We start from the raw sequence: 24,939 nt of genomic DNA, 5'->3' as shown, positions 1-24,939 counted from the left end.
TCACACCCCACAGCTTCTGCACTGGGGTTACAACCATGTGAGACCACATTCAGCCTTTTATGTGGATGCTGGGACCCAAGTTCAGGTCCTAATGCTTGGGCAGCAAACACTGAGCCATCTGCCAGCCCCCCCAACTTCATCTTTCTTTAAGAGAGTTTAGTTGCTTTGGTTACCTCTATTGAATGTTTCTGGGCTTCCTCAGTATTTTCTGCCTCCAACTGTTTTTCCCCTTCTTCTTTCTCTGCTACTGGCTTAGCTAGAGACGTCCTGATCCATTCGTAGGCTGTGTTTCTTGCCTAATAAGGATTAAGGCAACAATTAAATGCAGTTCTTACCAGAAACGCATCAGCACCCTGGAGGACAAGCTCTTCACACAAAAACAGACCATGCAACCTCTCAGTCCTTATCTCGTAAGACACAAACCCTTACACTGAACCCTGTCCAATGGCTCCCTGTGAACCACCCCCCACTCCCACTCCATCCTGTGGGTTCTCTGAAACTGAAGTTTGCTTTAGGGAAAGTGCAAGCATCTGGAGCACAGATCAGACATTTCACAGGTAGGTCAAGCTGCAGAGCACTGCCCCCAGCACATAGATCCTCCAGGCCCCTTCTTTAATAATGCTCACACAAAAGACTTTGGCTCACCATCAACAACCTGGTTTGTAAAATTTTGGGGATTAGTTCTAATGCTTTGTCTTAATTCAGCTCCCAAAAGCCAGAGCTTCCAGATGCTGAGGGTCCCTGCCCCCAGCTGGCTTTGATTGATAATAAAAAAGTAATGTACAGTCAATGGCTAGGCAGAGGGACAGAGGTGGGACTTTTAGACTGTAGGGCAAGAGACTGAGGAAGAAATATCATCATGACTGGGGAGCAAAAAGAGCAAATTTAAAGACCTGCCAACATGTAAGAATCCAGGAAAGTGGTCTTAAGGGTCTTTCCCCCATCTGGGTCTTGGGTAGCAGAGATGAAATAGAGATTTTAAAAGATGTTAACTCTGGAATATCGGAGGGGAGTGTGTGCTAGCCTCAGGGAGGTTTAGAAATGCCCAACCATTGAGCTAGTCAAGACATATCCAAATTAGCTGGCATGTGAGTGTGTCTTTCATTCGAGTACCCAGAGCTCTAGGGTGGGTACAGCGCATACAACCTCCTGAGAGCCAAAGTGAATTAACCACTATAGTAAAATTCATAAAAAATAGACTCCATATTCATTTTCATTTGTCCCTGCATGTTAAAAGTGCAGCCAATGTCAGACACACCCACACTGTCACATGTACTAATTCACTGACTTCCTACATAAAGATTGTCGCTCCACACAAATGCCACAAATTTCCTTTCTCCTGATAATGATCCTTTCTCTGGTTTCTCTAGTTTGTTTTGATTCAAATACAATCTTCTGATTCTTCACCCATCTTTTTAGTTACTGCTCTTCAGTGATTATAAAGTGCAGTGTAATCCTGATCTTGCCAGCCTACCTATATCCTCTGACCCCACTCACCCTACTGCTGCCTTTGCCTAGATCACTATTTCCAATCTTAACTTCTTTCTCTGGAAAAATGAAGCACCCCAAATGCCTGCTAGACACACATCTGATATTCTGCAACACATACAGCATGTACAGGAAACGAAACACTTTTATCTTTCTATCTCTAATCCATCCTTTTATTAGCCAAACTTTGGAGGTACTGTTCTATACTAGTGACTCAAGCAAAACTATGACAGCCATCTTGGATTTTTCCATCAGTCTGATTTTCACTGCCCCAACCCTCCCCTTCTATTACCATCATGTGCACTCAGAGAGATGCCATGACTACTCTATTACTTCTAATGTGACTTGTCTTAAATTTATTTTCACTGTCATAATACTGTCAGTGATCTGCCTACCAGGCAAAGCTGATCATTCCCCTGTGGTGGCTTGAATGAGAATGGATCCCATAGACTCATGTATTTGATGCTTAGTCAGTAGTTAGTGGACCTGTTTGGGAAAGACTAGGAAATATAACCTTGCTGGAAGCGGTGTGTCACTGAGGTGGGCTTTCAAAAGCCTGCCTGCCTGCCACCATAGTCCCCATCATGATGGTCATAGATTAACTCTAAAACTGTAGGTAATCAAGTCCCAATTTAAATGCTTTCTTTCAGTAGTCATGGTGTTTTATCCCAGCCAGAGAACAGTAATTAGTAATCCCTTTTGGTCATGGGTGCCCCATCACCTAGATCGTGTTCCTTCACATGATCTAACTGCTTTCCAATTTCATTTCCCATGCTATGCTCCAGTAAGTCAACCTGTAACTGTACCTTTTTCCCCAGCCCTTCACCTAAAACATCATCCCACATAATTTCCAAAGACAAGGCACCTGAACAACCTTTCTCTGAATTTCCACAATCCCAGAATACCACTTAACTTGAGTGCTTACCAGAAGACAGTGAAATCATCTGTTAGTCTCCTAAGTAGAGTGCATGCTAAAGGACAGCAGCAGAATGCCCATCTGGCTTGCACACCTAGTCCCTGGCATGTGTGTTTCACAACTGCTTTATCTTCCTTCTTTTTGTAGCATACTGGTTTGGGTTCTAGAGTCTTCTGGGTTTATATAGTCTGGATGAGTCTTGCCTATAAATATATAGGCACCAATGATTAGCAAATGATTCCACTAGCTACCAAGTAACATTAATCCCACCATTCCAACAGTGATTGGTTTGTGGACAAGAATGTAATACAATAAGGCCAATGAACTCTCAGAGTCTTAGTAAACTTGCTAGGAAAGGTAAACCATCAACCCAAAGCCACTAGCGCTCTCTTAAAGCCATGTACAAAAGTATGCTAAGAACAAAGCCACAGAAAAATAGCAGAGCCTGGAAGTACAGGCTCCTCTCAGAGCCACTCCAGAAGCAACACTACTGCTCACTGTTCTAGTTTCTTTGACTTTTGCATCCCCTCTTTTCATACAACTCCACTTGTATTTTTAGCATTTGTAGAGAAAGAACTCCATTACCTGTGCTAACTGGTTTCTGTCAACTAGACACAAACCTACACATATCTGGGAAGAGGGACTCTTCATTGAGAAAATGCTTCCAAAGACTGGCTTGAAGTAGTCAAAGGAACTGTCATGATTAATAACTGAGGTGGGAGAGCCCAGTTCACTGCGGTTGGTACCACCCCTAGGCCAGTGGTTCCAGGCTGTATATATACTAAAGCAGGATGAGGGGGGCAGGAGGAATAAGCCAATTAATGATGCTCCTCCAGGATGTCTGAAATAGATTCCGGCCTCCAGGTTCCTACCATGTCTTCCCTTAGTGATGAAATGTAACATGAGAGTTGTAAGAAGAAATAAAGGTTTTCTTTTGGTCATGGTATTTATCATGGTGACAGAAAATAACTGTCCTTGAATAAAGGCACCCATTTAATGAATTTTATACAAACATAAGGAATGCGCTGAGCTGGACAGTAGTGTCACACACCTTAAATCCCAGCACCTGAGGCTGTGAGTTCCAGGCCACTTTAGTGTACAGAGTGAGTTCAAAGACAGCCAGGGCTATAAGAGAAATCCTTCTCGAAAAACAAAACCAAACAAAAAAAAATTAATTAAATTAATTAAACTTTCAAAAAAAAAGTTGAGCCAGGCAACAGAGACCACACATGACCCTGGGCATTCCAACTAGACTGCAGACTGCAGATATGGCACTGGACTTGAGCCTTTAAGTGTCCTGAGTATTCCTGTAACCAAGGTACAACATGAGCTGGAGAAAACCTGGCATTCATTTGTTTCAGGGTTCTGTCCTCTTCAGAATAGTTCTTCTCCCAAAGAACCTGCAAGAACAATCTAATCTAATACTGAAAAAGAAAACCTTCACACCATTTAAATATCAACCTGTTTCCAAAAAAAAAAAAAGAGAGAGAGAAAAGAAAAAGAAAAAGCAAACAGAAGGGGATAGAGAGATGATTAAATTGGCCAAAAGCCAGCCACAGTGATTCATGCCTATAATCCCAGCATTAGTGAGTCAGAGACTAGAGGATCTCCCTGGTGCTTAGTATCCAGCTAGGCTAGCCAGATCAGTAAGCCTCAGGTCCAGTGAAAGACCTTATCTCAAAAAATAAACAGAGAAAGACTGAGGAAGACAACTGACTTCAACCTATGGCTCCACGGGCACAGGCACATAGCACATGTACATGTAACACACACAAAAACAAACAGTGACTTATACCAAGGTGCGGACCCAGGATATTCACAGTATACTAAGCAAACTGAGATTTATCAAGACCAGAATATAGAATATAAGCACATAAGCAAGGTAGAAGACATTCTCACCCTAAGGACCAGTGTATGTGAGTCAAGAGCACAAGGGCTGGAAATAGAGCTGAGTTTGTAGGAGGAGTGCCTGGTATGCAGGAGGCCCTGGGCTCCATCCTTAGCCCTGCACAGACCAGGGACAGCAGCATGCCCCTTTCCCAGCACTGGGAAGATCAGGGGTCAAAGGCTTCCTCAGCTACACGGTGAGTTCAAGGCCAACCTAGGCTTCATGTCTCAAAAGAATCATAACAGCCGCTAAATTTAAGGAAGAGTCCCCAGCACCAGACATACAAAGAAAACAACAAAAGGAAGAAAAATATGAGGAGTAGGGGTAAGAAGACTGTCTAGAATCTTTACCAGTCTCTTCATAGCAGCAAGGGGAAATAAATCGTTAACTCCACAGAGAATCATACGACACATCACCAGTCAGAACCAGACAAACATCTCACACCTGCAGATGTGACAAGTATCACACAGGATTTTGGCCCTAGGAATGTATGCCTAATAAAAGAGAGAAAACCTTAGACAAACCCCGGTACAGGTAGCAGACAGGGAATGCTCTACTTTTAGAATGGGGAGGAGAGAGTTGTGTGTTTCAAAAAGATACACATCACTAAAGACAAGGCTGAGGGACTACCACATATTAAAGGACTCCAAACCAGACAAGTAAAACTAGTTCAATCTGGCTGCAGGGGGGGGGGGGGGGGGGTCTGAATAACACGGCTCCCACGGGCTCATGCGTCTGAATGCTTACCCTCAGAGAAGGGCACTGTTTGGATTAGAAAGTTAGGAGGTTGTGAGGTTTCAAAAGCCTGTGCAAATGTGCCAGGCCTCTCTCTCTCTCTGCTGCTGGAAGCTGATCAGGATGTAGCTCTCAGCTACTGCTCCAGCACTAAGTGTGTGCCACCGTGCTCCCTGCCATGACAATAATGGACTGAGCCTCTGAAACTATTAATGTTAGACATGCTGAAGTGACAACTGCACTATGATTTATGCAAAGGGATAGCCATATCTTCCTACTTATTCTCAAACAGTGAGGTTGATGTGAATACAGAGAAAGCAGAGGTGCGGTGCGTGTGGTTGAACAGTAGAAGTAGCGTGCCAGCACTAGCATCGGGGGCTGCTTGTATGGTTTTTACAACATTTTTCTCAGTTTGATGTTGTTTCCAAAATGCTATAAGCAATGTCATGCTCTGAATATGAAACAGGGCTCATATGTGGAACACAGTCGCCAGCTGGTGGCACTGTGATGGCTGCTTGTGAAACCTTTCAGAGGTAGGGCCTACAAGGTCCCTGGGACAAGACTCTGAAGGGTATGGCCCAGGCTATCCTCTACTGCTATGGGAACAGTCACAACCTCACACTCCTCGAACTTTCCAGTCAGGGCTAAACTGCCATGCCTTCCCCACTATGGTAAACTAAAATCCTCTGAAAATATAAGCTAAAGTATGACTTTCCTCCCTTGAGCTGCTGGTGTCAGGAATTTCAGTCACAGGGATTTAAAATTGTCAGAAGGTTGAGTCCTTGAGGTAGATGCTGAGCACAGCCTACAAGGCTTCACTAGGGAATGCACCATCTGCCCAGGCCAGTGTCTCTCACTCCTTGCCTGCTTGAAAGGGAGGAAAGATGGCTGTGCTGACTCCACACAGCCAGCAGCTCTCACGGCCAGACAACAATGCATGGCTGCTGCTAATGGCTGCCGGAACTGTTCAGTCAGAAAAGGATACAGAAGGAGGAGCAGCACAGGACAACAAACAGTACCTCCTGAGCAGACAGTGGAACACACCCGACGGCCCTTCTCTGAGCTCTGACAAGACTCTATCCCAAATACATGCTATCTTAGCGTCACCACCATGGCTCAGCCATGGGACGCTCTCATTCCTGAATTCTAAATGGTCACTAGCAGAGTCACCGTCAGTCACTGTCTGGCACAGCAATGTCTAACCCCAGCCCCGTCCTCATCATCTTTGATCAGAGACCTTACTCATTGCACCTCTGATCCCATAAGTGCCAATTTTAAGTGATCGACTCAACAGCCTCAATGAAGCATTCAAACAAAGTATTACAAAAAACAGGTCAGGATGGGACACATACTGGGAAAACAGGCATAGGCTCTGCACACTGACCTAGAGAATGGGAGGCAGGGAAATGTGTGGAATCCTTTTGTAGAACTATCAGGAATACTTCCTCCATGCTGGTGATCCCATTGGCCGGAAAAGTATAATCTTATGCTTGTTTTACATATGTGTTGCAGGGAGGTTGAGACAAGCTCTTGCTATATATAGCCCAACTTGGCTTTGAACTTGCAGTGCCCCTGCCTCAAGCTCCTAAGTGGTGCCACCATACCTGACTATCCATTAAAATATTACAAACAAAATAATGAAAATCCCCAAAATGGAGTAACTTACCCTGGCAAGTTTCTCTGGTCGGGAAGAGACATGAAGCTGAGCAATCAGTTCTGTTATCTCCTTGGTAAAATCTTCATCCCCTGAGAACCAAGAGCCACATAAAACATTCAAGAAACACTGTCAAGAATGGTGTGCTGCCTAGGTTTAAGTCAACTTGTTCCAAGCTGAGTCATCTGACAGAAGGGAACCTCAACTGAGAAAATGTTTCCATACGATCAGACTGCAAGCAATCAGTGATTGAAAAGGGCCCAGCCAACTGTGGGCAGTACCAACCAAGCCCTGGGCTGGTGGTCCTGGGTTCTATAAGAAATCAGGCTGAGCAAGCCATGAGGAGCAAGCCTGTAGGCAGCATTCCTCCATGGCCTCTGCATCAGCTGCTACCTCTAGGTTTCTGCCATGTTTGAGTTCTCATCCTAGTTCCCTCAGCACCGAACTGGTACCTAAAAGTGTTAAGCAAAATCACCCTTTCCTCCCCGAGTTGCTTCTGGTCCTGGTGTTTATTACACACAAAACATGCAAGCAAATAGGGGCTGTGATCACAGCAAACCAGACATCAAAACAAATGACAATGCCTTCCTCTTTCTCATCTAAATCCTGCCACTGGCCCTGGCTGAGTGGTACAAAAGATAAATCTTAAACCACAAAAATCTTTGAGCGTGAACATCTATAAGAGTATTTCTTAATCATAAGTCCATATTACATAAGAGCAAATCAGTTCCCTTCTATGCCTACTACTTCCCCAGAAACAGCCCCAAGAATTCTAGGGAGCCATCTTGTCTCTTTTCCTCCAACTGTACTTTTGCTCTCTCTCGCTAGTTAAGGCAGAGAAAAAAAGTGATTTACTGATCCCCAGTGTGGGATTTGGGAAAATCCCAAATTTTGGGGAGTCGGGAAAAGCCGTTCTCACTGATACAGTCTTCACTCACAGAATTCCAGTAAACAACTCCCAGTCACAACCTACCGTGAAAGGACACAAAACCTGACCTCCACAGTCATTTGCTTTCCCCAACTAGGTGTGACCGGGTGTAAGGGAGGGCTCTGCCAAGGATTCACAAACTAACCAATGGCCCAGAGGAAAGAACAGGAATCTATGTTTACCGCACCTAACGATTCTACCCTGACTCACACTTTAGGTTGTTAGTAACAGAACATTATGGTAGTGTATAAATTAAATTTATAAGCATTCAAATATATTATGTCTGAGTGACCAAAAATCTATTACTATCAAACATAATGATGAGAAACATATTTGGCAAATCTACCACGTTCTGCCATACAGAACTGACTATACAAACAGCTGCTGCATTAGAACAGAAGTAGCTGCTGAGCATGAGGCTCAATGGTGAGTGCCTGTCGAGATGCACGGGTGGAAAGGAAACAATACTACCATTTAAGGGGAGGGGGCTGAGGGTAGAGGGCTCGGAAACGAAGTCTAGAAAATGCAGGGGCTCATGGGAATGAAGACATCAGAGCTGAGCTCTGCACTGTCTCCTCCTGCTATTCCCGAGTTTCTGTCTTAACAGCATCAGTGACATACAATTAACTACCAAGTCACTGAAGCATTTTCCACCAAATCAGAGACAGAGCAGGCAAAAGAGTCACAGAGGAGAGCTGGGGCAGGGCAGTCAGGAGGACTGTGCTGAAGCCGTCACCATGTTTTCAAAGTCTTCGTCCTTGCAAAGAATGAATATCACAGACTGTTCCGTCTGTTCAGAAAACTTGAAGCCCTCAGAACAGTAAAATAAATACATACATACATACATACATACATACATACATACATACATACATACCAGTTTCTAATTACTGTGCAAAGCCCAGCTGTTGACTAAATTGAAGACATTAACCTCACCATGTACAAATGACCTAAACTAGGCTGACAAACGAGCAGGCACCATCGCTCTACCTTGCCCTGCTGAGGAACAGTGGAAGAACCTGCCTCTCACAAAACCAAGGCCGTTGTACTGGTTTCCTGCCGAGGCTTTTCAGATGCAGGTTTTTAGCTGTTTGTTTATATTTCTAAGAGTGACAGTGACAGTGAGCACTTGTTAGACATGCCCAACTATAAGTATATTTAACCTTCTCCTCATACCACCACCAGAGGAAGTAAACCATCTTCTACCAAGATGAAACAAAGGCTCTGTGAGGAACCTCTTCTAGAGGTCGGACAGCTTTGTGAAAGGCAAGACTCCACGGAACCCAAGTCTAACTTCAAACCGTATCAGGCAGGGCACTAAACTCGTGTCTCCGGATCTCCAGACAGTTTTTAAAAAGTATATTCACGACCATTTCTGAACACAAGCTGAGCCTTCACACAAACTGTCACTAGTGAGGCATTACAGATGAAGTCAGCTTGGCCTCTGCTCTTCTCTCATAGAAAGCACCTTGTCTTACCAATGCTCAGTCAGATCTGCTCTTCCTCACAGAAGCCCTCAGACCCTGTCCCAGGGGACCTTTGCTTTCCTCTCGTAAATTAAGTTATTTGGCTTTCCACTCACAGCAGACTGGAAATGAAGAAATCAAGTGAGACTGAGCGCTGTCTCAGGTAAGCTTCCCACACTCGACAGAAGTAAGAGATAACCCCGCAGAAGGACAAGAACACACCGCTCTGAAAAGCAATCACAGAGGCTTCTAAAGCATTGCCGGTTGGCATAATTCACCTAGAAATTCTCAGACCATAAAACTCTGTGGCCTCCCAGAAGCTTTTATTTTAAATGCAAGTTAAACATGTTTAAAATTAAATGTCTAAAGTATTATTCATTAACAATAATAAATGCACTGTAATCAGGATATAGTGTATAAGAAAAGAATCTATTTTCAATTTTAAAAAGAAAAGAAAAACAGATAATAATAAACCCAGGGTGGAAAGGGGGCTTCTCGGGTAAAGCGCTTGCTGTGCAAGGATGATAACTTGTGTTCAGAACTGCAGCGCTCACATAAAGAGCCAGGCACGACAGCTCGTGTCTGTAATACCAATGCTGGACGCAGGGCCAGAAGGACACTGGAAGCTCACTGGCCGGCCAGCCTACGGGAGTCTGGAGACCGTGTCTAAAACCCATGAGATGGAAAACAGTAGAGGAAGACACCCATCACCATCCTCTGGCCTCAGCTAGGGCATGCACATGGGCATGAACCAGCCAACACACACACACACACACACACACACACACACACACACACAAAGTGGTAACAACCCCACCACTTCTTAATAAAACAAGCTTTTTTTGAAACAGGGCTAATGACCAGAAGATCTTGCCTCCACCTCCCAAGTGTATGTGATTGTGGGAACTGAACCCAGAGGTTCACACGTGCACTCTACCCACTGAAGTACACTGCCAACCCCAATAAAACATAATTTCAAGGAAAAAATATATCTCCCACAAAAAGAAAAATCATTGAAAACAATGTCATTGTTTTATATCTTTGTGACATGTCTAATAGCTAGCTTAATGAAAGATTCTCTTATGCAGTTTTTACACTTAGCCTGTTAAGACAGGACAAGCTTAAAGGTGGACAACATCCAACCATGCAGGGATGCATTATTGCAAAGGCAAGATGCATTTTAATGACTTTTCAGATAATAATAATTTACCCTTTAATAATCTTGTGTGTGTGCACGTGTGTGGGCACAAGCATGCCAGCCAAAGAGGAAGGAGGGGGAGGAGGGGAGGGGAAGAGAGGAAGAAAGAAGAGACCAGGGACACACATGTGTAGAAGTCAGAGGATGACCTGGGTGAGAGTCCTTGCCTTTGTCTCAGTGTCCTTGTTGCCCACTGCAGTAGACTAGGCTAACTGGTCTGCAAGCTTCTGGGAATTCTCCAGTCTCCACTTCCCATCTCCCTGAGGGTGCAGGGATCACAGAAGCCCTCTAGCACACTGTGCACACAGTGGTGGTTTAAATATGAATGCCCCCACCCCAGAGACTCATGTGTTTGAATGCATGGCCCATGGAGAGGCACTGTTAGGAGGTGTGATACACTTGGAGGAAGTGTGCCACTGGAGGCAGGCTTTAAGGTCTCATATGTGCAAGCTATGGCCAGTGTGACACACAGTGTCCTTCTGCTGCCTGTGGATCAAGACATAGAATCCTCGGCTCCTCCAGCACCGTGTCTGCCTGGATGCTGCCATGCTTCCCCCCCGTGATGACAACAGTCTAATCCTCTAAAGCTGTAAGCCAGCCCCGTTAAACACTTTCTTTTATAAGAGTTGCCTTTGTCATGGTGTCTCTTCACAACCCATGCTCAGCTTTCACCTGAGTTCTTGGAGACTCAAACTCAGTCCCTACACATGGCAAGCATTCCACCCACTGAGCCATCTCACTAGCCCCACTGAATAATTTTTAGTACTATAGAAAAAACCAAGATGGTTATTTCTTAAAGGATAGTTGCAATGACCTGAACTACAATGTACCCATATTATAACACACGATACCCATAAACCATATTTCCTGACAATTTTGCAGAACTGGATGGTTTCAACATTTACACTTTCTAAAAATATACAGACATTGTAAACAGGAAAAAGACAAAGGATCACCACCTTCTGGATAACAACCTTTCATGCTTCAAGATGGGACCAGGGATTACAGAAGCAGGAAAGGCACAGATGAAGCGTCTAACTACAAAGGCTGACAGTGAGCACCAGACAAACAGGACAGAAGCGAACACAGTGGCTCTCCTACGGAAACAATACGCAGAGACACCTGCAGGTTACACTTAGGAAAGTGGCAGGGCCCTGCAGGCAAGGGTGTGAGGAAAGAAAGCATGGCAAGCCTGTGACAGAGTGCACAGGGGTTGCCCACTGGCTGCAGAACCCTGCATTACCTTGTCTCTCCTCCTCCTCTTCCTCACAGAACTCTGCTAGGGAAAAGGCTTCTTTGAGCTGCTCTAGCTCAAGTCTAGTTGTCTGTAGTTCTTCTCCACTCAGAGAACTAAGGATAGATTTCACCTAAATGGATATGAGACAATTAAAATTTGTAGGAAAAAAAAGCTCAAATACAGAAGAGTCCACAGGTCAAATAAAATATGAATTATAAACTAACCAGTCAGCACAAGTATTTCTGGGTAGGGAAGAGGAAGCAGCATCACACTATATAGCCCAGACTAGTCTTGAACTCTCAACTCTCCTTTCTCAGCCTCCTGAGAACTGGGATTATAGGCTTGTACCACCATGGCTAACTCCATTCCTTAAAAATTTTTAACTTCAGAGCTGGAGAGATGGCTCAGAGGTTAAGAGCACCAGCTGCTCCTCCAGAGGATCTGAGTTCAATTCCTAGCACCCACAGGGCAGTTCACAACTGTCTGTAACTCCGGTCCCAAAGGATCTGATACCCTCACCCAAAAATACATGCAAGCAAAACAACAAAGCACATAAAATAAGAATAATATTTAAAAAATTAATTCGAAAATCTAATTTCTACAGAAAGGTTTAGAGAATCTGGACTTTCTAGTATAACAGATATCTGAAAACTATTAGTGCTTAACAGCAGCTTAGAAATAAAAGGAAATGAAATGGTCTTGAACTGGGCTGCAGGGACGGCTCAGAAGCTAAGAGTGCTTGCTCCTCTTCCAGATGACCTGAGTTCAGATCTTGGCACCCACACCAAGCTGCTCAGTACCACCTAAAACCTCTGGTATCCTCTCCCGGCCTCTATGGATACCTGCAGCATAGGGCATACACACACAAATACCAAAAAATAAAAATCCTTAACCAGGTATGATGATGTTTACCCTTAACCCCACCACTCAGGAGACAGACAGCAGGTCTCAGAAAATCTGAAGCCAGCCTAGTCTACACAGCAAGTTCCAGGCCAGTTAGGGCTACATAGTGAGGTCCTGTCTCAACATAAAACAAATCTTAACACGAAAAAAACAAACAAACAACAACAAAAAGCCCTGAGCCAACTAAAAGCCAACAGCTAACTCTATGCAAATTGGCAACTTGTCAGTAAGGGTTTTGGCAGCTAAAGCCAAAAAGACCTCAGAAAATAAATAAAATAAATAAATAAAGGCAGGCAGACAGACAGACAGACAGACAATGGAAAGTGACAAGGGTGTTAAAAGTTCTTATTTAAACCCGCCCTTCCTGTGTAATTAGGACAACCACTCTTGATCCCTCCCATCACTTAGCTCACAGGCTGGTTTGTGCTTGCTGTGTAGGGCACTTCCAAACTCTCAAGCCTCCACCAAAACCACCTCACCTTCCAAGTGCACAACAGAGGAGCAGCTGCAGCATCCCTTTTGTACAAAGACTGCTTCAGGAGGGGTGTGGGGTTGGAGTACCTTTATTTCACTTTCTCGGGAAAGCATCTCCAGAGCTTCTAGATGTGAAAGACCTTGAAACTCATCAAAGAGTAGCCCATAATGAGTTTTCTTGTCTGTTTCCATGGTTACTTCATTGGAAGGCCACTGCTCTTCTTTATCCTTTGCCTCTCGTAAAACCTAAAAAGAGATTGAAGCGTTGTACTGCACCAAGTAATGAGAGCTCAAGAGTGCGTTAACAGAGCAGAAGGGAGCACAGCTGCTCAGGCTCCATTCAGAGCACAGCCCCGTCAATCCTGGCATCACAGGCAAAATCCAAGAAGCTTGGGACAGCGGGAATAAGTTATCCCACAGCATCTGATGCTAGACAGTGTAAATAACATCCAAGACCCCAGGTGCTGTTCTGCAGGGGGTTTAAACACTAATCTAACAGCTCTGGCAGGGCTTAGCATTTCTCTGCTGACAGAAGGCTGCTCAAAAGGGAAACGCAGGAACAGCTAGAACTCCTCTATGCACTGGAGCTCGCTACCCATCCCACAACCCCAAAGGATCCCAAAGAAAATAACACTAACAAGGTTTCCAAGTGAACATCAGCAAAATCAAATCAAAACACAAACAGGGAGTGCACAGGTGAAGGAAACAGAACCTGTGACAGTGTAGAATTCCGGATCATCAGGCCCTTGGTTCTTTTAAATCCAGGATCCCCTTCTGCTATGACATCCATTGTCTTCTTCCCAATGAATTCCAAGGCATCCAAACCTCCACTGATAACGCTTTTGCCCTAAGAAAGCCAAAAAATTCCATTAAAACAAATTTCTGCAAAATTCCATTACAACTAATTGACGGTTTAGGAATGGCTATAGAGTATGGGGCTGCTGATACAGGCCTGCAGTCCCAACTACTCGGGAAGCTGAGGGAGGAGAACATCCAGGTACAGCAAAAGCATATCCAGTAAACTTCAGGCCTGTTTGGGCAAACGGTAAGAACCCTCCTCAAAATAAAGGTAAAAGGCAGCTGGGGATGTATTACCAGTTTAGTGGCAGTGCATTTGTCTGGCATTTGTGAGGCCTTAAACTCAATCCCAGCACCAGGAGGAAAGAAGAAGAAGCAGCACCCAACAATACCAAGCACTAAGCAGCCTAAAGAGCGGCTAAAGCAAGTACACGCTGCTCACCCAAATGCACACAAAAAGAACCGTTCAGGAACCTGAGAGTCAGTACCTGCTGCAGCTGCCTTACCCAGAGTCTTAATTAGGGTTTCCATTGCTGTAAGCAGACACCATGACCAAGGCAACTGTTATAGAGGACAACATTTAATTGGGGCTGGCTTATAGGTTCTGAGATTCCTTCCATTATCATCAAAGCAGGAGGCATGGCAGCATCCAGAAAGGCAGGGCGCTTGAGAAGGAGCTGAGAGTTCTACATCTCAATCAGAAGGCAGCAAAGAGAAGACTGTCTCCCATGTGGATAGGAAAAAGGTCTCAAAGCCTACAATGACACACCTCCTCCAACAAGGCCACACCTCCTCCAACAAGGCCACACCTCCTCCAACAAGGCCACACCTCCTCCAACAAGGCCACACCTCCTCCAACAAGGCCACACCTCCTCCAACAAGGCCACACCTCCTCCAACAAGGCCACACCTCCTCCAACAAGGCCACACCTCCTCCAACAAGGCCACACCTCCTCCAACAAGGCCACACCTCCTCCAACAAGGCCACACCTCCTCCAACAAGGCCACACCTCCTCCAACAAGGCCACACCTCCTCCAACAAGGCCACACCTCCTCCAACAAGGCCACACCTCCTCCAACAAGGCCACACCTCCTAATAGTGCGGCTCCCTGGGCCAACAAATACCCAGGAAATGCATAGAGATGGGCTAGAGGGCATGCTGAGAGTGTGCAATGCAACACTCTGTAAGAGATTATACTGGAAACGGAATTGGTATTTACTAACTGTGGGGTCAAGGTGACCAAGTCACACTAAGAATACAGCAAAGCTGCAACATGGACACATCCAGACATGATATGTGAAGACTGGATGGACATCTACGGCTCCGTTTATACAAAGCTGAAGAGCAGGTCCAAACTCACTCAGGAGAGAACAAGTCCCAGTGGTGGCTAGCTGAGCTGGGGAAAGAACACAAGCCTCAAGATGGGAAAGCAATGGACCCACAGGTTTCTTACCGTGGTTGAAAATTAGAATGCTATGAAAATTCAACTAAACACATATGGCATCACATTCTATATTGCATGCCATATTTAAAAAGTTAAAGATCCTGTCTCAAACCAAAAAAGTTTAAAGTAAAAAAACCAAACTAAAAATACTAGCCACCTTCCCTCATGTAGGAAAGACTTTAAGAGCCCTATCGTTTTTCAAACATTCTCATCATCTAAAATTTAGCAAGTGTTCATTTAAAAAGATCACATGTCCCTTCTACTTAAAAGATGAAGATATAAGAGAAATAACTTTTTAAAGATTTATTTTGTGTATGTGAGTGTTCTGTTTTCAAGAACACAAGAAGAGGGAATCAGATCCCATGACAGATGGTTGTGAGTCACTATGTGGTTGCTGGGAATTGAACTCAGGACCTTTGGAAGAGCAGTCAGTACTCTTAACTGCTGAGCCATCTCTCCAGCCCCGAGAAATAACTTTGTAAAGCAGAAACACTTCCTAAGGACACAAAGCTAAGACTTGCTAGTCCCTAAGATAATCTACAGTTCACAATCCACTTGTCTCAAGGACAGCCCATCATGACAGCACAGGCCCCTGCACCTTTTCTTACCGTGCTCTGCACAGCTGTTGAGATGGTCGAGAGCATCCCGAATGGCCCAGACACTAGTAAGCTTCCATTCTCAGCGGCACTTGTTTCTCCTAAAACAGAGAAGGTATATTAACATGAAAGAAAGGATCATTCATGGCTTTAACAACAAATATGTGGTTTTTAAAAATTAGACACTGGGGCTGGAGAGATGGCTCAGTGGTTAAGAGCACTGACTGCTCTTCCAGAGTTTCTCAGTTCAATTCCCAGCAACCACATGCTGGCTCACAACCATCTGTAATGGGATCTTTGTGCCCTCTTCTGGTATATTTGAGTCCTCTTCTGTGTGACCACGTATTCATATACATAAAATAAAATCTTAAAAAAAAAATTAGACACTGTTTCTCTACACAAGGCCTCAGGCCTTTCTGTATTTATTTTAAATCATTTATTATGCTACAATGAAAGATAAGGTAGACAGGTTTTTTTTTCATTCACTTCATTTCAATAATAAAAAAGTTTGTCTCAAACAAACTAAAGACTGATATGAAATCAGACTGTATAATGAATGATCTCATAGACACAAACTTCTAGGTAAGGGGAAACTATAGAAAATAGGCAAGTGACTGACCAGGGATAAAAGTTACATGAACCTTTTTGGTCATTAAAACATTCTTATAATCCAATGAGATCCAGCGGAGTACAGATCACGGCGTTCTATTGATTATGCCGCATAAACATAAGTACCTCTGCAAACATCCAAATATAAACTGCACAGCTAACAGTGAACCGCAGGTCACTGCCGTAGAAAGTGGTGCCCATTAGTTGTCATCAAACAGACCCGCATCGCAAAGGTGTCCATGTCCCACAAACAATCTACTCCATCTTATTAACTTAACCCTGTAGGAAGTCAACTTTGGGGCAAAGGCGTTATGAAAATGTGTTCATGTGTGTAGCACACATGTAAGTCATGTATGTGTGTGTATGTGGAAGCCAGCGGTCTTTAGGAAAGCCTGTTTTCTGAAAGTCTCTCTCACTGGGACCTGAGGCTCACTGATTAAGCTAGGCTAGGTGGCCATCGAGCCCCATACAGCGTCTTCTCTGTCCCTTTCGAACAGTAGTTTTACAGCTCTTCTCACACGGGTTCTGGGGTCGAGGACTCATGCTGTAGCACGCACACAGTTCAGACTGAGCGGCCACATAATCTGAGTGCCCAGTCTGAGATGCTCTCTTAGAGGACGGCTTCTGTTTCCAGTTACAATGTACTAACTGCTCTTGGACTCGCCCTCCTACTATGACAGCTATAAAACTAGACGAGAGGGAAGAGATGACTTTCAGAGTCAGACAAGGAGATTTTGATCCAACAGAAAGGAGAAACAAAATGACTCCTGGGACTGAATTGGCTTGCTATTCAGAAGAACTTTCTAACTACAGGGAGGGAAAAGCAGAGATGAGAGACAGTAGGAGCTGAGGGGACTCTGTCACCCCAGAATTCTAAGGTTCTACAGAAACACACGCGCTGAGTGCCTCTCTATGACTGCTGCTCTGCAGGGAATTCAGTACACAGACACAAGGAGACTCCACAGGCTGGGAAAGATACTGCCTTGGAGCAGTGAGCTAAACAACCTTCAGAGTTCGCACTAGGCTAAGACGCCTGGCTTCCACCCTACCGAGTGGACTCATTAAGTACCTGGGAAATGGATGGAGCCCACAGGAGAGCCAAGCCTTAAGCAAACCCTTTGAGTAAAGGCTACTCCAGAGTCAGCCTGAGCAAGCACACTAACATTTTTGGTTTTGCTTTGAGATAGGTCTCAGGTTCTCTATCCTCCTGCCTCCATTTCCTGACTGCTGGAATAACTGCTTAGAAACATTAAATGATTCATTTAAGCCACACACTCCATAACTACCTGCAAACGAAAGGAAAGCAAAGATGAGGTGGTCCTCTAAAGAAACACAGAGCCCCAAAAGATAACCAAAGCAGCCTGGAGATGGTGGCACAAGCCTTCAATCCCAGCACTCAGGAGGCAGAGGCAGGCAGACTCTTGAGTTCGAGGCCAGCCTGGTTGGAAAGGACTTCTTACTAAAAGTAGTCTATTCTAATTAGGCAAAGTTCTATCATTCTTACTGAACTACAATCTAAGCCCATGGACTTCCACTGAGTAGAATTACTGTCACGCCTTGAGTCTGAGCCCTACTCTCCATCCTCATCTTCAGAGACATAAAAAGAACCAGCACCCACAAACACTCCTGTCCTCACATTTTCACACTCGCTATAACACTTTCACTTGTAAGACATTAATTAACTCTATGGCTATTCCACCAGGGAGCTCACCATGAAGGACTTCAGTTTTTCAATGCATGTCTTGGCCCATGGCCCTGGGTAGTCGATAGCCTCCAGTATGAAGATGACACAGTTTACATCTAATGCCACTTCTAACTCCCAAACCCAGGCTTCTCTTACTTATACTTATGGCCACTACAGCACCAGCATAAGACCCAATTTTTTTTAGATGTATTTTTACTTATGTGTGAGTCTGTGTGAGTAGATGCTATGTGTGTGCAGGTGCTCTGAAATCCAGAAGAAGGGATCAGATCCCCTGGAGTTGAAATTACAGCTGAGCTGACTAATACAAGTGCTGGAAACCAAACTTCAGTCCTCAGGAGAGAGAGGAAAAACTCTTGGGGTTGAGTCACCTCTGTAGCCCCTAGACCCCATTCTTAACCAATGCTATTTGAGAATTATTCTAGGAACTGCTGAAGAAGAAACTGGACTCTCTTCCCAGGGAGAGATGGTAGGGGAAAGTCACTTCCTTTCTACTTCATTCCTGGCCTTGAGCACATTCAGTTACAGTATCATGTGAGGAGCTGTAGAAAGCATAAGGAAAGCCAGGTGTAAGCTCTGAGCTGTGATCCCAGCACCAGAAGGACTAAGGCAAGAGGACTGCGTAACTTCAAAGCCAACCAGGGTAAGAAGGCAAAAGGAAAGGGGCTGGGGAGAGAATAGGGAAGGGGAAGAGGAGAAGAGAAGACAGATAGGAAGAGGAGGGGAGGAGAGGAAAGGTTGTCAATATGAACAGTGCCTCAAATTCACACACATAGCCTGTGGGGCCATATCTGTGTAATGTGAGCTTGTTCTTGGCTGTATCTACACTGCAGTCAAGTGACCTAACTATGCCAATCTACTTCTCACTCCAAGGAATTCATAGGTGGGAACAACTGGAGTCAGATAGTTTCTGATGTCATGTGTGCCAGCGCTCTATCAAGGTGGAGCTGGAGGACCAAAAGGGAGCCAGGCGGCTTCATGGGAAGATGAGAGAAAGAAGCAAAGAATGGGCTGGAGAGATGGCTCAGTGGTTAAGAGCCCTGGCTGCTCTTCCAGAGGTCCTGAGTTCAATTCCCAGCAACCACATGGTGGCTCACAACCATCTGTAATGAGATCTGATGCCCTCTTCTGATGTGTCTGAAGACAGTAACAATGCATTTACATATATAAAATAAATACATATTTTTTTAAACAAAGAAAGAAAATAACAGTGAGAAATAGTATGGCCCCGAGGGATAGAAAAGTAAGCCTGGCCTTAAAACTCTCCTGGTCCCTAGTGGTAACTGTGTCCTTTGGGTATGAGTGACTGTAGGTTTCCCTCTGATCCAGACAAACCAGAACAGAACTTCATCTTCATACAAAACCCAAATGAAAACAAACCAGCTAGCACACCACGATCGCTCTGTCCAGCCACGACACACTCAGACTGGGCTAACTCTACTGATGGGAAACCTAACTATGACAGGCACAACGGCGAGCCCTTCTCGCAGGCCATGCTCGAGGCCTTGCTGCCGAGTGTTCACCAGCCTCTGAGCCACTTCATCCGTGCGAAAGTGCAGTGAAGAGGCACATGCATGGCAGTGGGAGACACAGCTGGAGCTCGATGTCCCAGACCCTCTTCCTCACAGTCTCAAGATGCCCTAGTATTATCACCAAGTGCCAGTGCTAAAAATGAACTTAACTGTCAGTTCCAACCGAAACCCCAAGCACGTATACTGACCTGCTGCTTGCTTGACTTCAGCTGAAATTTCAGTGGGGCTAGGAATCCCAAGAGAAGTCTCTGCCTTCTCAATGACATTTGAAATACCTTGTCCTAACGAGAAAAACAATTAACATTCATGTGCTGTGTGTTGTTACTAAAACTGAAGAAACAAATAAAAATAATAAAATCTGCTTATTTCTAAAATGATGGTCACAAGACATTATTTTAATGATATACCCATCCTTGTCATCATCTCCTTACCAAGACCAAAAACAAAACAAAAATCCCACTGACTTATCACTAAAAAGTTGGCCTAAATGAATCCCTAGACTTCAACTTACTAGTAGAGCACGGCATAAACCCCAGTGCACGCACAAAGTAAGGAAATGACCCACGGTCTTACCTACTGTAGCTACTGTAGCTGAGGCTGAGGAGAGTAGAGACTTGCCCCAACTGCCCCAGTAGCCCCATCCCGTCTGAGATGCATCTTTAGAAGCAGTCTCCTGCTGTTTCCCGGTGAGAGAAGGAACAAGACAAAAGAAAACAGAAAGTTAGAGGAGACTCAGCAGTACACAGACCAAGGATCTAATCACGAGAGAAGCATGGGTTGGCAAATCCATGACTTGTGTCAATCCTGCTGGGCTGACAGATGAAAGCCAGCAGCACATAAATACCCTGCAGCAAATGCAATCCCTGATAAAGGTGCTGCTGCGTCAGAGAGCGACACGTTATGGCTGTAAGAAGAAGGGAACGCCACTGTAAATTAGTACTGCTCCCACATCCCTTCTAAGACTTGTATGTTTAAATCCCCAAATTTTAATACAGGCTACGTTGGCCCCAGCCTGTGTAACCTGAGCAGGAAGTTCCGAGGCCTCCAGGTCACTGGAAGGCCTGGTCTCTGGTCTTTTCCGGGTGGACACTGCAGGCTGACATTTATTCTCTGGCTTCTCTACTGGCTCTCGGTTCTCATCTGTAAGGATCGAGGCTGCTTCGGTCACCGCTGGAGTCTCTGTAGCATCCTTATCTGACATGGCTGCAGCATCACCTGCTAAAACAAAAGCCCGACAAGAATCTACTGATGCCGGTTTCTTTAGTACAAACTATTTGCCTAGTGTTTTTGAGACTTTCAGATTCATATGCTACTACGACAACACAAAGAGATCTATATACCTCCACCCACCTCCCCATCAGAAGCTGACATGGCTGAAATTCACCAGTGTCCTCCCAACTCTACTGTTCTTACATGCGCCTTTATGTGTACATTAGTTACGTAAAACGTTACCACAGTCACAGCCGTCCCTTGGTTTCTGCAGGGAACTGGCTGCAAGAACCCTGCAGACAACAAAATCTCGGTGGCCACATCCCTTCTATAAAACGGACAGTGTGTGCATATCATCAGAGAGCATCCTCACAGTTTCATGACCTCTACTTCATTTGTAATGTCTAACGCCATATTTGGCGCTTTGCAATGGACTTAAAACTCTCTTGGGAATAATGACAAGTCTGCACAGGTTTAGGACAGATGAAACTTTTCCAACTGTTTTCTCCTTGTGATCAGTTAAATCCACAAATACTGATTCCCAGACACAGAGGGTCAACTACTTAATTCTACTGAGTATCAGTGGCAGGTAAGGCACAAATCAATCCTAAGGATACCTGGGCCATCCTCTCTGTAGCCAGACACTTCCCACATCCCTTTCAACCTATAGCAACCAACCACTGATCTGTTCTCTGACACTGACATTTTCAAGTCATATACATTGAAGTATACAGATTATCCTTGGAGTGACTTTTTTCATTCAGCTTAAGTCCCTCTGTTCTACTATGGTTGCACCAAAAGTCCCTTTCAATTTCTCAGTAATTTAATTGTGGATGGGTGGATGGGTGGGTGGGTGGGGGTGGATGGATGGAGATAGATGATAGAAGATAGATTGATAGAAGATACATGCATGCATACATACATACATACATACATACATACATACATCACAAGGTATTTGCCCATTCAAGGTAATCTGCAGTTTCCAACATGAGGCTGTTATACAAACTAAAACAACTTTCAAAGTTCATGTACAGGTATTTATGTAAACATAAGCTTTTTCTCTGGGATAAATGACTAAGACTATATTAATAATATGGGTCATAGTAAGCCCATGCTTATTTTTATATATAACTGTCATCTTTTCCAGAGTAGTACAAATAACCAAAAATGTCTGCATTCTGGTCAGGTTCTCCCACCACCACCACCTTGGGCCATTTTTCTAAGTATGTGGTGGCGGTGCACTGTGGCTTCTGTTTCAGTTCCTCAAGACTAACGACACTTGACACCTTTTCAGGGGCGTATCTGCCATCTGAATAGTCTCTTCAGAGAAACAGCTAGCTGCATCCTTGCACGCTTTGCTTAGGTTGCTGTGTTGTTTTCTGTTGAGTTTTTAAAGCACTTAATGTTCTAGGTTCAGTCTCGTCCCAGTGTAAAACTTATCTTCATTGTCTTATTCTGTTTTGCCTTTTGAGATAAGATCTCCCTCTTTGCTGACCACTAGCTTATGGCAATCCTCCTGCCTCAGGCTTCCAAGTGCTGGAATTACAGACATGAGTCACCACACCTGTCTTTTTATTATTTCCATGGGGTCTTTCACCAAGGAAGGTTTTCATTTTTATGAAGCCTGTTTATCAATCTTTCCTTTCACTAGACTGTCCTTCAAAAATTGTATCATTAAGCATTCATTCTTACTTCAATTTTTCCAGAGACTGTTTAAACCATGTCAGATCAGCATCCTACTTTTTAATATTCTTTGTAAATATTCCTAATGCTGTTTTGATAGTTGGGCCATCTGATGTAACCAAAGCATCTGAATTCCATTTTTTTTTTTTTATTTCATTTACTCTGCTATGCCAGAATCAAACCCAGGACCTCATTCATGCTAAGCAAGCTCTACCACCTAAATACATCCACTGGTCCCTCAGGTCAGCTTTGGAAGAGCAATATTATCCAACTCAATCCCTTCCAAGAATACAGCTCTTTGGCAATTAAAGCCAACATGTCACTGGTACTCCCACTAAGAGAAATACTAGTTTTCAGAATAACCAGCTGTCACCAATGAACACACACACACATATACAACATACACACCAGGTATGCTTATGAGCATTTTATTCAGGTATGCACTAAGCGAGGGATAAATCCAACTCAAGTAATCATGCTTCTAATGTAAAAAAAAAAAAATTTTTTTACAAGAAAGGCGGACGGGGTATAGCACAATAATTGAAGCGCATGCAAAGAATACTGCATGCTGATTGGCCTTCAGTCCCAGCACTTAGGAGGCAAAGGAAGACCTCTGAGATTTCAAGGCCAGCATGATCTACACAGCGGGTCTTAGGACAGAAAGAGCTGCATAGTGAGACTGTCTCAACGTGCACGCACACACACACACACACACACACACACACACACACACACACACCCTGAAACGTAAAGAACAAAGAAGGCAGCATAAAGCATAAGCATCAGAGAATGATTCCTAAAGTATATCTAGAGACGTGGTCACAAACTGGAAATCTGTTAGCTAACCAAAGCCTAAAGGTGTTTTTAATTAGTCCACACCGTTTAAACCCTTTTTCAACTGGTTGCTAACATTTAAGGTCTCATCTTCCATAGAAAGAAATAGACGTTTCCAGGTCCCCTTGTAAAAGGCAATGCCACAGGGGCATCTGAGTAGATAAGACCTATCTGGTGGCAAATGGCCGCTGTTGAATCCTTTTGCATGAGAACAGTATTCTCTCACACTCTACTATCTCCAAATTCCTATTACCCTTTGATAGTAATCCGATCAGACCCTGCCCGCATCTGTGTCTGTAATGTCTACCTTAAAGATGCTTAAGATGTTAAGGAATGAAAATGCCAATGAAATAAAAAAAAATTTAAGGGTGTGATGGTGAATCTCAGTTGCCAAACTGATAACCCTAGAACCACTAGAGAGTCCTCTGGGCACATCTGTGGAGATTGTCTTGATGAGGTTAACAGATGCGGGAAGACCCATCTACTGTGGGTGGCACAAGTACATAGGCTGGAATTCCCAAAGGTAGAGAAAGGAGAAAGCTAGCTGATGGCAAACAGCCCCTGCTCTCTGCAATGTGACCCACTTCCTATGTGGCCTTTCTGCCACTGTGGACAAGTGAACTGTGACTCAGAATACGCCTTCCTTGTTTTTGTCTGAGTATCTTATCACAGTAACAGGAAAGTAACTATAAACAAAGGGTATGGAAACAACACAGAAGAAAGGTCAGCAGCCCATGAAGAGTGACCTAGAGTAATGACCATATTAGGCAAGGTCACAGGCTAGAAAGGTGGATTAAGACCGTGTCGCCTAAACTATGTGGGTACATGATATCCACATATTAAACTGTCCCAAAAACTCATGGAGGATAAAAACCCATGGAGGAAAAAAACCCATATACAAGTACCAACTGCCATGCAAACCAAATCAGAAAAATAACTCATTCACTTATTCATGATCAGAAAATAACTCATTCACTTATTCATGATCAGAAAATAACTTATTCATGATCAGAAAAATAACTCATTTACTTATTCGTGATCAGAAAAATAGAACCTTTTGCATATGTACCCAGCTCTGGAGGCAGAGATGATATGTAAGGCGATTTCTGCCCCAGTCAGTCCAAAGGCTGATCTAACAAAAAGACACCAACATGCTTGCACAAAGTTCAGAAGGTGTTCTTGTAGCTGTGTAAAAACTGTTTTAGAACTCCCTTTTTCTTCTTTCTCCGAGTTACAACCTACAATAAACGGCCCATCGATGAGCTCGATGTAGGCAAATCGAGCATACATATTGCATAAGTTCGTTTAAATGTTATGAAACTAGACCATTCCAATTAGTAAACTCTGGTTATCACTATTACTTCACTTGCACAACGAAGATTTTAATGAGCATCGAGGCCTTGCCAAGCGTTTAGGCTGAGCCAGGAGACAAGATTTGTTTGTGTGGTGATGACCCTCTCCACCGTTCCTGTAAGTTAAGATTAAACACATACCAGACATACGGAATTGTACTATTTAATGTTTTCTGGGTAGTCTGGGGCAAATGGGTTTTCCTGATTGGAGGAGAAGGATCCAGGTGACTGGAGAATTCGAACGAGGCGCCTCACAGTCGAGACACACATAAGCCCAAAGCACACGCGTT

At 44.1% G+C, this 24,939-nt stretch overlaps 1 protein-coding gene across 4 annotated transcripts in view; it reads right to left on the bottom strand.

Moving 5' to 3' along the window:
- The window catches only part of Fam114a2 (family with sequence similarity 114 member A2), a 33,804-nt gene that overhangs the window by 8,461 nt on the left and 404 nt on the right, over positions 1 to 24,939 (bottom strand). The window contains exons 2-10 of one of the 4 annotated variants that reach the window (XM_032911882.1): positions 20,590 to 20,786; positions 20,142 to 20,244; positions 19,757 to 19,849; positions 15,738 to 15,826; positions 13,600 to 13,734; positions 12,975 to 13,133; positions 11,517 to 11,640; positions 6,694 to 6,773; positions 174 to 296 (exon numbers count right to left, since the gene is read on the bottom strand). In XM_032911882.1, coding sequence (XP_032767773.1) covers positions 174 to 296; positions 6,694 to 6,773; positions 11,517 to 11,640; positions 12,975 to 13,133; positions 13,600 to 13,734; positions 15,738 to 15,826; positions 19,757 to 19,849; positions 20,142 to 20,244; positions 20,590 to 20,769 — 1,086 coding nt within the window. In that variant the 5' untranslated portion in view covers positions 20,770 to 20,786. The remainder of the gene's footprint in view (positions 1 to 173; positions 297 to 6,693; positions 6,774 to 11,516; positions 11,641 to 12,974; positions 13,134 to 13,599; positions 13,735 to 15,737; positions 15,827 to 19,756; positions 19,850 to 20,141; positions 20,245 to 20,589; positions 20,787 to 24,939) is intronic. The other 3 variants (XM_032911885.1, XM_032911884.1, XM_032911886.1) reach the window with 3 other exon arrangements.

This window comes from Rattus rattus, chromosome 9 (genome assembly GCF_011064425.1).
Source record: "Rattus rattus isolate New Zealand chromosome 9, Rrattus_CSIRO_v1, whole genome shotgun sequence".
NCBI classification, from domain to species: domain Eukaryota; kingdom Metazoa; phylum Chordata; class Mammalia; order Rodentia; family Muridae; genus Rattus; species Rattus rattus.
The sequence above is the reverse complement of the archived record's forward strand: the minus strand, read 5'-3'. Positions and strand labels throughout refer to the sequence as shown.